We start from the raw sequence: 15,541 nt of genomic DNA, 5'->3' as shown, positions 1-15,541 counted from the left end.
ACAGTTTTGGAACGGGTTGCCTGGAGAAGCTGTGGATGCCCCATCCCTGGAGGTGTTCAAGGACAGGTTGGATGGGGCTTTGAGCAGCCTGGTCTAGTGGGAGGTGTCCCTGCCCATGGCAGGGGAGTTGGAACTAGATGATCTTTAAGGTCCCTTCCAACTCTAACCATTCTGTGATTCTATGATTCTGCCCCCCTGCTCTGCTCTCGTGAGACCCCACCTGGAGTACTGCATCCACTTCTGGAGCCCCCAACATAAGAAGGATGTGGACCCTGGAGTGGGTCCAGAGGAGGGCCATGAAGATGCTCAGAGGGCTGGAGCACCTCTCCTAGGAGGACAGGCTGAGAGAGTTGGGGTTGTTCATCATGGAGAAGCGAAGGCTCTGGGGTGACCTTATAGCAGCCTTCCAGTACCTAAAGGGGGCCTACAGGAAAGATGGGGAGGGACTTTTTACAAGGGCATGTAGTGATAGGACGAGGGGTAATGGAGGCCCCATCCCTGGAAGTGTTCAAGGCCAGCCTGGATGGGGCTTTGAGCAACCAGGTCTAGTGGGAGGTGTCCCTGCCCGTGGCAGGGGGTTGGAACTAGATGATCTTTAAGGTCCCTGCCAACCTAAACCATTCTATATTTCTATGAATATAAAGGCCTGTGACTTGACAGATATTCTGCTGTGTTAAGAAGGTTAACTATGCAGTAAAATATATAAAATATGATAAAAAGCACGGATTTGTCCCCTTCACTTTTCTATATTTGTAGAGAATCTCCTCAGTTAAGTTGTCATTACAGGAGGATCAGTGCATGTAGTTTCAAAGTCAACTTAAGTGACAGTTTTAACTGTCGTTTTCTATCTAGATGCAGTTAGCAAAACAGCTTTTAGACTTTTTTTGATTGAAGATAAGAAAATACTAATTTCATTATGTATCTTCAGAGAATCAAGTAGTAGAGTAAAAGAGCAGTAGGGATGTTTCCCATTACTCACTATATGACTTGTCACTTTGACAGTCACAAAGAGTAATCCAATGCCATGGATTTTTTTTATTACCATGCGGAAAAAAATATCAAGTATTAAAGATGTCTGAAAGTATGTGGCTGATCAAAACTGTATTCTCTTGATTTATTTAATTTTAATGTGTTATATTTAGTGTACCAGACTGTATCTAGCTGTAATCGTTCCTTATTATCCTGGAGTTGTGTGTTTATTTTTTTTCTCTTTCCATGTAGATGCAGAGTCTGAAAGGTGGTGCAGAAGCCATAGCCCATTTGGACCAGTTAGAAGCTGATTATTATGATCTACAGCTTCAGTTATATGAAGTGCAGTTTGAGATCTTGAAATGTGAAGAGCTGCTGCTGACAGCACAACTTGAAAGCATCAGAAGACTGATGTCAGGTGCTTTTTATGCATTTTAATTAAGACGTAATCTGTAAAAGATAATTCTCTTCCTAAGAGTCTAGTAAAGCCTGTGGGAATGAAATGAGAACAGTTTGTTTACCACGTGAAGAGCTGAATCTTCTAACATAAGTACTGTTGAATTAAAATTTTCACCTGTTCATAAAGCTTATACATACACATACAGAAGTTTTGGTCTGGTTTTCATTGTCTGTGTTTGGAAGTAAGCATATAAAATACTATGTAAGGTTTGGAAAACTAAATTTAGGGAGGAGGAAATATTTTAATTACTGGACTTGTCTCATTAAAAAAAATTTTGCATTGGTATTATTCATTTCTTTGAAGTGATTGGTTTTCAAAAGGTATTCCTGCAAATCAGAACCCTTCAGCTAAACTTTGAATCTTGTTGTATTACCATGTCACTGATTTAGAGCAGTGATGCAAACCTTATGTTTTGAGAACCTACTATATCCTGTGTACTTACAAACTATGGAAATGGTACAGGTAAATCATACAGCATTTTGAATCCAATTCTGTCCTTTGGACCTTTTTATACTTAATGTTTTTATTCACACAAGCTCTGTTTTATTGTTTAATGCATAGGGCTTGCATAGCAAATTTTGTTATGGGTAGAAAAGTCACTTAAGAAGAGAGATTTGAAGCTGGGTTGTATTGTGAGTTGCCTCTGTAAAAAGAGAAAACACAGGTATCACAGATTCTTCTCACTGTTGTGTGAATCTCCTCCTGTCAGGCCTGTGATGGCAACAACCATTAACTGCATGTACGGAGGATGAGGATTGAAAACTCTATAAATGACTTCAAAGAAATGTGATAGCTTTGCCTCTGTTGGGAGCTAGTTAGTGCTTTAGAGATAGATAGTTATTTGTACTTGGGAAATCAGACATTTAATTTTGGTACTGAAAACACTGTATGGTTTTCTTACCTGCAGACCTGCAAAGGAAATCCCTTGAACAGGAGGCTTAGAAGAAATGTGTATCAAAATCCTTTCTCTTTGATGTAATGATAGTAAAACCTAAGGGCCCTCAGAGATTAAGCTTGCTGTAAAAACACCATAGGTCATTATGACTTGTCACTAATGTTTTCTCTGGAAATCTCAAAAGAAACCCCCAACCTGACCAAAAATAAAACCCCCAGTCAGCTAAAATACAGCCCTCTTCTTCCCCCATGACAACAAAATAGTTCACTGTTCTTTGCTGTTTTAAGTTTGTTAATTAAAATTATTCTTTAATATAAAATATAAAAGGAATTTTTTTTAATCAGAGAGCTGTCTATGTTAGAAGGAATTACTGCTTTTTAACGACTATCAGTTATATCCCATAGGACAGAAAATGAAAAATACAATTCCTAAATTGTATTTTGTTCAAGGGATGAAACTACCTCTTCAGACTTTACTCAGGCAGGGGGAATAGAACAATTACTCTTGTGAAGAATGTGACACTGAATTGGCTACATCTCTTCAATTAGAGATGTAATGGAGTCAATTAGAAAAGAATGGTCTGTTGCATCTTATGTTATGCTTCCTTTTTAAAATGTAATTATAGTCAGTAAAGTAATAGCCTTTTAATTGAGTACATCTGTATGATTTGAAATACATGCATCTTAGTGACTTCTAGAGGCTGTTGCTATTCTTTACTCTTTGACTGTATTGGCTTTGCAGAGATATTTTGGAGAGTTTTGGATTCTGTTCTGATTTGGGGGACATCACAGAACTACTAATGAAGCCCCAACTGAGAATTTTTTGAGAGCATAATTCGATTTGATGGACAGTTTGAATTTGCAAGGTCATACGCTAGAAGAAAAACATTTTCTTTTGCAAATTCAGCACATTGGATCTGAAAAGTATCAAATGATAATAGATTGTCATAAACAACAGTAGAAGTTTTTTACTGTCATTAACCAAATACTTGCACTGTAATTCACAAAATGTGTATTTGTTAGGTTAGAGTTTTAAAGGGTCTTATCCTATCCATACAAAATATCCATACATCCTTGTAAGATGTTTTTTGCGGTGGATGCATTGCTATCAACAGAGAATGTGATAGATAGTTCCTGCTTTGGTTAGGTAATGGGTCAAACAAGTGCAAATGGTGTGGATTGTATCTAAAGAGGAATCATTCTAATTGTTTTATTCTAAGTGGTGGAGTCAGAAGCTTAAGCACTTGCCAAATTTATAGGCATTTGAAAAGCTCAAAAGCTGTTCATAGAAAACTCTTAGAATGTTTGATGGAGGTTGCAATAGAGTAGCCAAGTTTTTTTTCAAACAGTAAAACATAATTTAGCATTATGTTTTAGATCTGGTAGATTTGACTCATTTGCAGCTGAGCTATTAAGGTTTCACTTGTAAATTCCAATCTTTAACGCTGCATGAAAGTGTTCTAAAAAAAAATTTGCATGTAAATTCTTATATTTTATAAGTGTGTAGCAAAATATAGTTGTCGTTAGCCACAAGTTTTGTTTTTACTCACTGATGTCTCAAAGTGGGTTCTAATGACTTGCCTGTTTTACGAATGCATGAAATTTTATATTGTTTGTTTTGGTTTTTTTTTAACTGAGCATTAAAGTAAAGACTCAAGCAGGTCTGTTTATTTTAGGGTTAATATATTGATGTTCTTTCTTTTCCACTCCTGCCATATCCTGTGCTGAGCTGAAATTAGCATGACACAATCAGAATTTTGGTTGCAGCAGAGACCTTACACACAAATAACACAAAGTGACAACAGCTTTTAAAATGGACAGTGTTCTGAAGAAAACCCTGCCCCTCACCCCAAATAATCTTGTAGAAGTAGGAGGAAGTTACAGTCTTCCTGAAAGTAATTCCTATTAGTAAAGACCTTCTTTTTGAGCCTGTAATGCTTTGAAGGATTGTCTTGAAGTTAGCCTCCCACTGCAGCCTCTGAGCAGTAGCAGTGACTGGGAGGTCAAAAACCTCCTAAGAGAGGATTTTTGGTGTTTTGTTGTCTAATTCCCCTTTCATGAAATTAATAGTAGGTCGTGGCAGAAGAATCTCATGCCAAAGACTTGAGAGAGTCTGTATATCCCAAACTTTGTAGTGAAGACCAGAGGATATTGCTGCACATTGTGGGGCCCTTGTATTAGTTAAGAGACCCAAAGACACATGTGGACACTGTGACCAAGTTAGGCTACAGACACAAGTGTATATTTACAGTTGCATTTGTTCTTTAATGCTCTGAACTTACCTAAATACCAGGCTGTGCTTCAATTGTTATTGATTTCTGTTCTTCATATAAACTTTAAAGCCCTACAGTGCTTTGCTCTTTAATGCTTTTTCCTCTGACCTTTTGATTTTGCTCTTCCTCTGAAAGGACTATAGCATTTTTCTACATTAAATCTTGCAACTCAGTGTGGGGGGGTTGTTGAACAAAACAAAATGTTAAACAAATACAAACTATTGTTTTGACTTTTTCATTGCTGACGTTTTTAAAACAGAGAAGAGAGATGAAGTGGTATATTATGACACTTACGAAAGTATGGAAGCCATGCTTGAAAAAGAGGATATGGCAACATCTGTACACTTGCAAAAAGAGGATCTGCAAAAGTTACAACAAAAAATCCGCCAGCTGGAAGCAAGGCGTGGACGTATTTCAGCCAAGAAAGCCTACCTCAGAAACAAGAAGGTATTATTAAACTGCAAATTTCTAGCGTAATTAGCAAATTTAATAAAACTTCAAAAGATTTAATTTCAGATACAACTTCTAAGTCTCTCATATTTTTTGTGGATTATATTTACTATTTACTAAAAGTTGTTTTACAGAGTACCAAATACAATAGCATGTATTATTAAATTGATATATTTAAGATTCAGTTTACCTTTTAGCTTTAAAGGAACCTTTAATCACTTAGAAGTCAACAAATAAACTTGTTTCCGTTAAGTAATTAGAATACTTTCATGTGGAAAGTATATGCTAGAATGCATGTTTTTACAGAGAGTAGTATTTGCAGTAGAGAATCAAGGGTGTTTTCTCACTAATGAGTTCTATTTTCATTCTCTCACCTCATCCATTTAAACGTATGTCGTGTCATTGATTATCTATATTCAGGAAATATACACAAAATCCAGTATATATTCTTAATTTGTAGAACTAGGTGTGCTATTTAGGGCCACTTTATGTGTTACTTGGTTGGGATGTTGTGTGAAAAATTGTTTTAATATAGCTAATGTTTTGAAATTGCGTATCAAATGTAGGTAAATATGTTCATTCCTTTTTTCCAGAATGACTTGTTTACACTTCCCTACCAGTTTGCGGTTACTTCAGTATGCATCATTAATGAGCGAGATAGCTTAATGAGTAGAATAGATCAAAGTTTTGCGAGAGCAGTGTAATACTTGTTAAAAAATAGGTTTTTATCCTATGCTATATACTATAAGGCTATGTAGAAGTCTCGCTTGAGACCTCATTCTAAATTAGGATCAGGGGTTGGGGTGGTTGTACATTCCCAGTCATGTCAGTTGATAAGGGAGTAGGTTGAGGGTAAAACATTCAGATCTTTCCTCTCCTTCATAAGTAATATATCTATTTCTATACCTAAATCTGAAGCAAAACAGTAGTTGATTCATCTTATATTTTGGATTTTTTATATTTCTTCAGTTACTGTCTTGTCTCTGATTAACACAATATGGAGAGGACTGTAAATAAATTATTATAAAAGAAATGTCTCTTGTTAGCCAGTTATGGAAAGTAGTTTGCTCAGAGTCATTGAATTTGTTTTATGTGATTTTTGTAAAAAGAAAAAAGTATCAAGAAGCTGGGCTTTTTAGTACTTTGAGGAATAGTTCCTATCTGTCATGTTATGCTAATTAATATAGGCTACATTATAATAGTTATGCTATTTTCTCCTGAATATGAAAAGACACTACTGGTACCTTATGGAGTACACAAACCTGTTTAAAAGCAACAAAATAGTTGCTGTTCCTTACTTAACTTATGGAAGTTAACAAGTTGAGAAGTGATCCTGAAGCAGGAGCAGAGATTTTTTTAGTATGCCTTCTTATCTATATAATTAACTCATCACCTTCAACTGGCTTATTTGTTTCCAGGTTATGCTATGATAAAATACCTTGTTTAAGCTGAAGGAATTCATTGTTCTAGGCTGTAACACTAGTTGCAGCATGCCTACTTGGCACAGAGACATGATGCAGAGATGTATATGGCAGTAATGCTCATCTGGGTCTGCATGCAGGAGTGACGTAGTCATGCCTGCTCAACATTGTGCTGGAACAACATGGCTATATTGCTTTCAGGACCTGAGGTAATGTGTCCACGTGGAACTTCACTGCTGGACATCACAGCACTCTCAGAACTAGTTCTAGCTCTCTGCTGATTTCATTGCCCAGTGTAGCATTATCTGCAGTTGAGTGCTGCAGTGAGATACTTAGCTTTCGGCTACTAAAGAAATCACAGATTAGAATAACACGTATTTAAACTTGCAGGAGGAAATCAAAGATTTTGATTTGAGCAAAAAGAATAGGCAGAACCAGTTGTGTGACATTTTGCAGTACTTGTTGGGGAGAAAAGAACATGGGTGTTTTGATGGATATTAATGTTAGAGGTATTTACTGTAGCTGCTCTTAATACTACTGAATAATGTGGAGCCCTACTAAGCTTATGTGGCGGGTTGACCTTGTCTAGACGCCAGGTGTCACATATTCTCACTCCTCTCTCCCAGCTGCTGTTGCGCAGCAGTTTTTTCCCCTCCTTAAATATGTTATCACAGAGGCACTACCACTGTCACTGATTGGGTCAGCCTTGGCCAGTGGTGGGTCCGTCTTGGAGCTGGCTGGCATTGGCTCTGTCGTACATGAGGGCAGTTTCTGGCATCTTCTCACAGAAGCCACCCCTGTAGCCCCTCCTTCTACCCAAACCTTGCCACACAAACCCAATACAGCTTATTAGTAATTACCTGAAAAATCAAGACTCTTGTGTCTTCGATTCAAGCATATGGAAGCATTGTGATATTGCAAAACATTGTTAATGAACACTACTTATAGTGCCTGATGTGGATCGTTGTACTTTACAAACCTGTGAGGAAAAAAGGGTTCTTAGTCTAAAGAGTTTGCAGTTTATCTTAAGCATGCAGAACAAAGAGCCAGGTGGGATGCAAAAGTGGAGTCTAGATGGTGAGAATGAGCACAGCACTGACTGAATGCTAAGTGGAGAAAAGAATGATGTTTTTATCTTAGGTTGGATTTGGAAAGTATGTACTAGGTGGTAAAACTCTTTCTGAAGGTCGGTCGGTCTGTCTCTCTGTCAATTACACTCTCTCAATTATGAAACATTTATTGCTGAACTGAGATGAGAGTCTGCTTAATGATTTTCAGATTTTGTTCCTGACACCACCACTACTCCTCCTCCTCACAACTGAAGGTTCCCTTAAGAGAACACCTCCTTTCTAGCAGCAATCATGATTAAGAAAACAATAGGAAACAATTCTCTATTGTTGTTTTTTACTTTTTGGAGGAGATATTTGAAAATCTTGTCTGTTGAAGAGAACATGGTGAAAGGGAATAAATTACTGTGTGTAGAATAAGATTTTATGTAATATAAATATAAACTTTTGTGACTATAGACTCTATTCATTATTTTTTTCAGAAATTCTTTCCCTGTTTTTACAGTTGATGCTTTTATTTTTTAATAAGGTTGTCAAATAATTGTACCAAACCTTTATTTAGAAACATTTGTAAAGGTTTGTTTGAAACCTCTTTCAGTTGTGATTCTGGGTTACTGAGACAGCATTTTTTAAATGTATGGTTTTACTGAGGTTGATGTTCTTTCACTGTACTAACATGAGTATAAACTCTTTATTCTCTTTTTTTTTATACAAACCTATTTGCATTTGTTAAGCAATCATTTCCTGATGTTCCTTTGTGTTGATGACTTAGTTATTCAAAAATAAGATTTTAATAGCAGTCTCTTTACTCATTATTTTTATTATTTCTTGAAAGCTAGTTATGGATTTTTGATGCACGTTATCTCTCTATTGTTATCCCAGTCTACCCCCTGATGGCTGCACAGTAGTATTAATTAGGTTATCATATGAAACAAACAGCCATTTTATTAGGGAGCTAAATTTATAGCAAAGAGTCAAGGTAAAAAAAAAAAAAAGATGTAGAAGGCATCTAGAAAAATATCTTTGAAAAAATAGAGTTACGAAGAAATCAAATTATTTTACATCCAGGAAAAGTATTCCTTATAATGAGCAGACTGGGAGAAGCAAATGGTCAGTGAAACTGTTTGGGGTATGTTCATAATGTGTGCTTTGACAGGGGAGGCATCCCCATGTGCTGTGTCCATTTAATTGGACACCTTTACTACTTTTCAAGCCCACAGTTTAAAACATAGCCCATGCCAAAATAGGTGTTAATTAGTTGCAGTGACAGCTGACATAGGGTTACTTGGTATGCTTTATTATTATATAAGGGCATAACTACATATAGCACTTATAATAAAGATATGCTCTCTGCACATACTGAGCTTACTAAATGAGAAGCTAACATTTCATTTGAGATGCTTTTCAATCTGAAAGCAAGGCTCACTGGAACTAGTAAAATATAATTGTCATGGTTTGGGCCAGACTGGCCACTGAAACGAACAATAGATGCTCTCCCCCACCTCTCCCTTCAGGGAGAGGAGGAAGAGAGAGAAAGAGACTTATGAGTTTAAAAGAAACTTAAACTACTTTAATGAAATATCAATAATAAAATAATAATGATAATAAAATATTTTTTAAAAGAAAATAATGAAATATATACAAAACCAGCATCAAGCTCCAGGATGATGATCATGTCACTGGCAGGCACGGGGAAAGTCCCAGACTGGAGTCAATGATGGATGGGCACTGGATTCCGGATCTGGATTTAGGAATGCATGGATCAGGATCAAAGGCAGATGAACAGACAGAGTCCTCCTCAGACGCCGGCCATTGAAGAAAAGAGAGTTGACCCTTTGATCCCTCAGCTTTTATACTGAGCATGGGGCAGATGGGATGGAATACCCTGTTGGTCAGTTTTGGGTCACCTGTCCTGTCTGCTCCTCCCCACAGGTGTGATCCCTCTACGTTTTTCCGCTTCCAACCCTCCGACAGGGCAAATAACGAAATTAGCTGACCTTGGTTGTTATAGCAATAAGTATAAGCAAGAGCCTCTCTGTATACCATTCCTAGGTATCAATTATAAAGAAGGCCTTATCACTGTGGAAGCAGACAGGGTCTGAAAAATATGCCATTAATTTCAGAGAGTTCAGTCAGTTAGAAGGGGCTTAACTGAAAAGTAAAATTACTGAAAAGAAAATTGGTTCTGTTTTACCTCAAACCAGGACATTCCACCCCTTATTCCATACCATTTGCGTTGTGCTCAGATCACTATTACTTTTTTTAATCTTCAAATATATACATACATATATATATACACAGATAACTAATTTATGGTTTATCTTTATACACAAAAGTTTGTTAAGCTCATTTAGTTCATAATTGCAGGATTTCATCTATCATAGCAGACTCTCAGGGCAGGAAAGATGGTATGAAATTCATCATGGTTCATGCCCATGGGTAGCATTTTACTAGAGTTTGCTAGACTACTTGATGAAGCTAGCTCAGGTTTCATCACCACTATGTTATCCTGAAAAACACATATTGAACACTGTTAATATTATATAACAAGTAACATCATACAGCTCAGAGTTGAGTATTCTCACCCAGGGTCAAATTTCCTTGAGGTACACATTGAATTTCTCCATTGTCCAGCATCACCCACCAAGTACATCCAGGTCCTTGAGCAAAAACAGTCCCACAAATGGGTTTGCCTTTGCCTGAGGCAGGAAAAACCCAAACAGTTTTCCCCAGCATATTCCTTTCATGCAACACAGGGACTTTATCCCCTTCTAATATATGTAAAAGGTCTGATTGAGCAGGACCAGCTCGATTGATGGATCCCCTGGTGTTAACTAACCAGGTAGCTTGTGCTAAATGCTTGTCCCAATTTTTAAAGGATCCACCACCCATTGCTTTCAGGGTAGTTTTTAACAATCCATTGCATCGCTCAATTTTCCCAGAAGCTGGTGCATGATAGGGGATATGATATACCCACTCAATGCCATGTGCTTTTGCCCAATTACTTATAAGACTGTTTTTGAAATGAGTCCCATTGTCTGACTCAATTCTTTCTGGAGTACCATGTCGTCACAAGACTTGCTTTTCAAGGCCTAGGATGGTATTCCGGGCAGTGGCACAGGGTATGGCATAGGTTTCCAACCAGCCAGTGCTTCCTTCCACCATAGTAAGCACATAGAGCTTACCCTGGGGGGTTTGAGGGAGTGTGATATAGTCAATTTGCCAAGCCTCCCCATACTTATATTTAAACCATCATCCCCCATACCACAAAGGTTTTAACTGTTTAGCTTGCTTGATTTCGGCACATGTTTCACAATCATGGATAACCTGCGCAAACCCTTCCTTGATGACCTGAAGTGTCATGGGCCCACTGAGCTAAAAATAGTTCACCTTTATGTTCCCAGTCCAAATCTGTCTGGAAAATCTTAGCAGCCTGATCCACTTGTTGATTGTTTCGATGTTCCTCAGTGACCTGACTCATGGGTACTAGTTTGGGTGATTCTTACTGTAGTACAACTGATAGTAATTATAGTAATGATGGCATATAGTGGCAGGGTTATTTAGCAATTAGCATCATATAATTTGATTCATTGGCTATTCTCACCCAAAATCAGATCCTCATGAGGTACACATCGGACTTCCCCATCCTTCTGTATCACCCATCAAGTGCACCCAGGTCCTTGGGCAAAAGCAATCCCTCAACAGCCCCACAACAGAAGAGTCCTCCGAGAGACCAGGCAAGGTAGACAACTGTTTAACTTCCTCCGTCTCCAAGACAGCTATGCCAAAGGCCCAACGGTACCCTTTTGGGTCCTTAAAATACCCTCTCCTGAGGTAATCTATACCAAGGATGCATGGAGCCTCTGGGCCAGTCACAATGGGATGCTTTTGCCACTCATTCCCAGTTAGGCTCACTTCTGCCTCCAGTACAGTCAACTCTTGGGACCCCCCTGTCACCCCAGAAATACAAATGGGTTCTGCCCCTCTATAGCTTGATGGTATTAGAGTGCACTGTGCACCCGTGTCCACTAGAGCCTTATACTCCTGTGGGTCTGATGTGCCAGGCCATCGAATCCACACCGTCCAATAAACCCGGTTGTCCCTTTCCTCCACCTGGCCGGAGGCAGGGCCCCTTCCTGGTCAGAGTATCCGTTACTCACTTCTTGCAGAAATGACTTGGAAGTTCCTTCAAGAGGATCAGAAGCAAGATCAGGCCTTCTGCTCTGTCTGGGCAACTGCCCGCTGGAAACTGGGGCAGCACTTTTCCTGGAGGGATCCCCTTTTGTGGTTGTCCTTCCTTGCAACTCCTGTACCCATGTCCGCAGGGTCGAAGTAGGTTGTCCATCCCACTTCCTCATGTCCTCTCCGTGGTCACGCAGGTAGAACCACAGGGTGCCTCGTGGTGTGTACCCTCTGTACTCTCTCTCTCGAGTGGGGAAATGCCTGCTTCTAATAGCTGAGACGCTGGCCCGTACAGGTGGGGAGTAGGACATATTCTCTTCAAGTTGCTGGACCTTCTGGGACAGTTTCTCCACAGCTGAGACAAGGGGGGAAGAGAGACTTTCTTCATATCGCCGGAGCCGGCCAGCCACCTCATCCACCGTTGGTCCCTCTTCACCTTTCCATTCCATTACTGCCAGGGAGTTGGCATATGACGATGGTGCGCTCCGTACAAACTTCCGCCACATGGGCCTTGTGCATTGCACCTCATCAGGGTCTGTGGGTAAGTCTGCATTGTCCAAGTCATAATAAATCATCTCCCGCACGGCTAATTCTCTCAGGTACTGGATACCTCTTTCCATGGTGGTCCACTTGCCTGGATGACATACAACATCCTCACTGAAGGGGTACCTCTGCCTCACACCTGACAGGAGTCACCTCCAGAGGCTGAGGGCTTGGGTCTTCTTCCCAATTGCCTTGTCAATTCTCCCTTCCCTAGACAGGGATCCCAGCTGCCTGGCCTCCCTACCCTCTAATTCCAGGCTACTGGCCCCGTTATCCCAGCACCGGAGCAGCCAGGTGACAATGTGCTCGCCTGAAAGTCGGCTGAAATCTTTTCACATATCCCACAGCTCACTCAGGGATAGCGATGAAGTGATTATCTCTGGTTCTGCCTCTTCCTCCTGCTCTCGTGATGACCCTGGTTCATCATCATCTCTTACTAAGTGAACTGATTTCTTTGTGTACTTCTTCTTCTGTATGGGGGCAACTGATACTGGCACGGGTTGGTTTCCTGGTTCAGCTGCAGTGGCTGCCACTGGGGTTGGAGTAGCTGCAGTGCCTGTAGGTCTGGTTTCCATCTCTTCCCCCTGAGGGTGCTGCGTAACACTGAGCAGTGCCTGGTAGATACTGGCCAGGGCCCAGCACAGCGCGGTGAGTTGTGCCTCTCTAGAATAGCCACAGCATTTTCCCTTCAAATATTCTACTACTCTATCAGGGTCCTGTAATTGTTCAGGGGTGAAGTCCCAGACCATTGGAGGTGAGTAGTTCTCTAGGTACCTGCCCATGCTCTCCCACATGCCCTGCCACCCCTGACTATCCAGCCTCGGAGCAGATCTCCGGGTGGTAGTCTTAAATAGTCGCTTAACCCTAAACAAGACCTGGAACACATTCTGCAGACATAACACTAGGACCAGGCTGGTTTGAGCATCCCAAGGATATTCAAAATTCTCAAAAGCTGTCATACCTGACCCCAAGGAGAAAAGGGAGGCAAAAGAGCTGGGGAAAGTGTCCCCCACTGTTTCCCCCATAGACTGGGTGTAATTGTTAATAAATTCCGAGAGACGACGCCCTAGGTACAGGCAGGACAGCAACACCACATAAACACACCAACATAACTGTCTGAACAGCAATGTTATCATATCATAAACTGACATCGCACAGGACAGCAAAATGGTAATTCTGATCCCTCTCCCAGAGGTGATAAACAGCATTGCAGGGAGTATATAAAGCATGTAAGAATTAACATAACGCAGCCATGAGAACAAACAAAGCAACATCGTGACCAGTGACTATTTAACTAATATAATAAATGCATACAACAAATTAATTTTAACAAGCTCTGGTCAGATCTGTCGTTATCTCAACTCTTTGAGCCCCACATTGGGCGCCAAAAAGGACTGTCATGGTTTACCCTCAGATGGCAACAAAGAACCACGCAGCTTAAACTCGTGGGTTGAGACAAAAGCAGTTTAACACAGCATCAAAGGGAACAGGAAAACAACAACAATTATACTGATAGAGGAATATACAAAACATGATTACTTGGGAAAATTAACCCTGTCCCTGCTGGAACTAGGACAACTGGTAATCGGTGCTCCAGGAGGAGCTGTGCTTCCATACCAATTACCTCTGAAGCAGCTCTGACTCCTTCATATGCTGCCAAGATTTCTTTCCCAGTTGGGGTATAATTGGCCTTGGAGCCTTTGTATCCTTTGTATCCAGAATCCTAGGGGTCGACCTCAAGTCTCCCCTGGTGCTTTCTGCCAGAGGCTCCGGGTAGGGCCGTTGTCTCCGGCTGAGGTGTAGAGCACATTTTTAATGTCCCATCCTGTTTGGACTGGTCCAAGGGCTACTGCATGCACAATCTCTTGTTTCATTTGCTCAAAATCAAAAGCTTGTCATTGCTCAGGACCCCACATAAACTCATTTTTCTTTTGAGTCCCTTCATAGAGAGGTTTCACAATCTGACTATCACCTGGAACATGCATTCTCCAGAAACCCACAGTGCCTAAGAAGGGTTGTGTTTCCTTTTTGTTAGTAGGTGGGGACATAGCTGTTATTTTGTTAATCATCACATACATTTTGCCACCTAATTCCCAAAAACTAGATCTCTCGTGCAGGTCCCTTGACCTTACCTCTTTTTACAGCAAAACCTGCTTTCAGAAGAATCTTGATTATTTTCTTACCTTTCTTGAAAACTTCTTCTGCTGTATTACCCCACACAATGATGTCATCAATGTACTGCAGGTGTTCTGGAGCTCCACCCTTCTGCAGTGCAGTCTGGATCAGCCCATGGCAAAGAGTAGGCCTGTGTTTCCACCCCTGGGGCAGTCGATTCCAGGTGTACTGGATGCCTCTCCAGGTGAAAGCAAGCTGTGGCCTGCACTCTGCTGCTAAAGGAATAGAGAAAAAGGCATGAGCAATGTCAGTTGTGGCATACCACTGGGCTGCCTTGGACTCCAGTTCACATTGGAGTTCTAGCATGTCTGGCACAGCAGCACTCAGTGGTGGTGTGACTTCATTCAGGCCACGATAGTCTACTGTTAGTCGCCACTCTCCATCAGACTTTCTCACTGGCCATCTAGGGCTGTTAAAGGGTGAGGGAGCCTTGCTGATCAGTCCTTGGGTCTCCAGCTGACGAATCAGGTTCTGGATGGGAATCAGGGAGTCTCAGTTGGTGCGATACTGTCATTGATGCACTGTGGCAGTAGCAATTGGCACCTGCTGTTCTTTAACCTTCAGCAGTCCCACCACAGAAGGGTCATCTGAAAGGCCAGGTAAGGTAGACAGCTGTGTAGTGTCCTCAGTCTCTCCAGCTGCCATACCAAAAGCCCACCTATACCCTTTCTGGTCTTTGAAATACCCTCTCTTGAGGTAGTCTATGCCAAGGATGCATGGATCATCTGGGCCAGTCACAATGGGGTGCTTCTCCCATTTATTCCCATTTAGGCTCACTTGGGCCTCTAATACAGTCAGTTCTTGAGACCTACCTGTCACTCCAGAAATAGCGACAGATTTTGTCCCTTTATGATTTGATGGCAATAGGGTACACTGTGCACCAGTGTCCACCAGGGCTGTATATTTTTGTGGCTCTAATGTGCCAGGCCATCGAATCCACACAGTCCAATGAACTGGGTTATCCCTCTCCTCCTCCTGGCTGGAGACAGGGCACCTCTAATGTCTATAATTAGCAAATGAGTTTCTACCTGGACTGGAGAACCGCCCCCTGCAGACTGGAGCAGCCATCCTCCTGGAATAATTTGTTCTTCCATCTGCTTTATCTTG

General features: G+C 40.8%; 1 protein-coding gene across 2 annotated transcripts in view; it reads left to right on the top strand.

Moving 5' to 3' along the window:
* LOC141735628 (junction-mediating and -regulatory protein-like) overlaps nt 1-15,541 on the top strand; it is a 127,587-nt gene that overhangs the window by 81,239 nt on the left and 30,807 nt on the right. For both annotated transcript variants that reach the window (XM_074568677.1, XM_074568676.1), the window contains exons 5-6: nt 1,222-1,387; nt 4,856-5,043. In XM_074568677.1, coding sequence (XP_074424778.1) covers nt 1,222-1,387; nt 4,856-5,043 — 354 coding nt within the window. The remainder of the gene's footprint in view (nt 1-1,221; nt 1,388-4,855; nt 5,044-15,541) is intronic.

The sequence above is a fragment of the Larus michahellis genome, chromosome W, assembly GCF_964199755.1.
Source record: "Larus michahellis chromosome W, bLarMic1.1, whole genome shotgun sequence".
In the NCBI taxonomy this organism is placed as follows: Eukaryota; Metazoa; Chordata; class Aves; order Charadriiformes; family Laridae; genus Larus; species Larus michahellis.
This window is presented reverse-complemented; position numbering and strand designations above follow the sequence as displayed.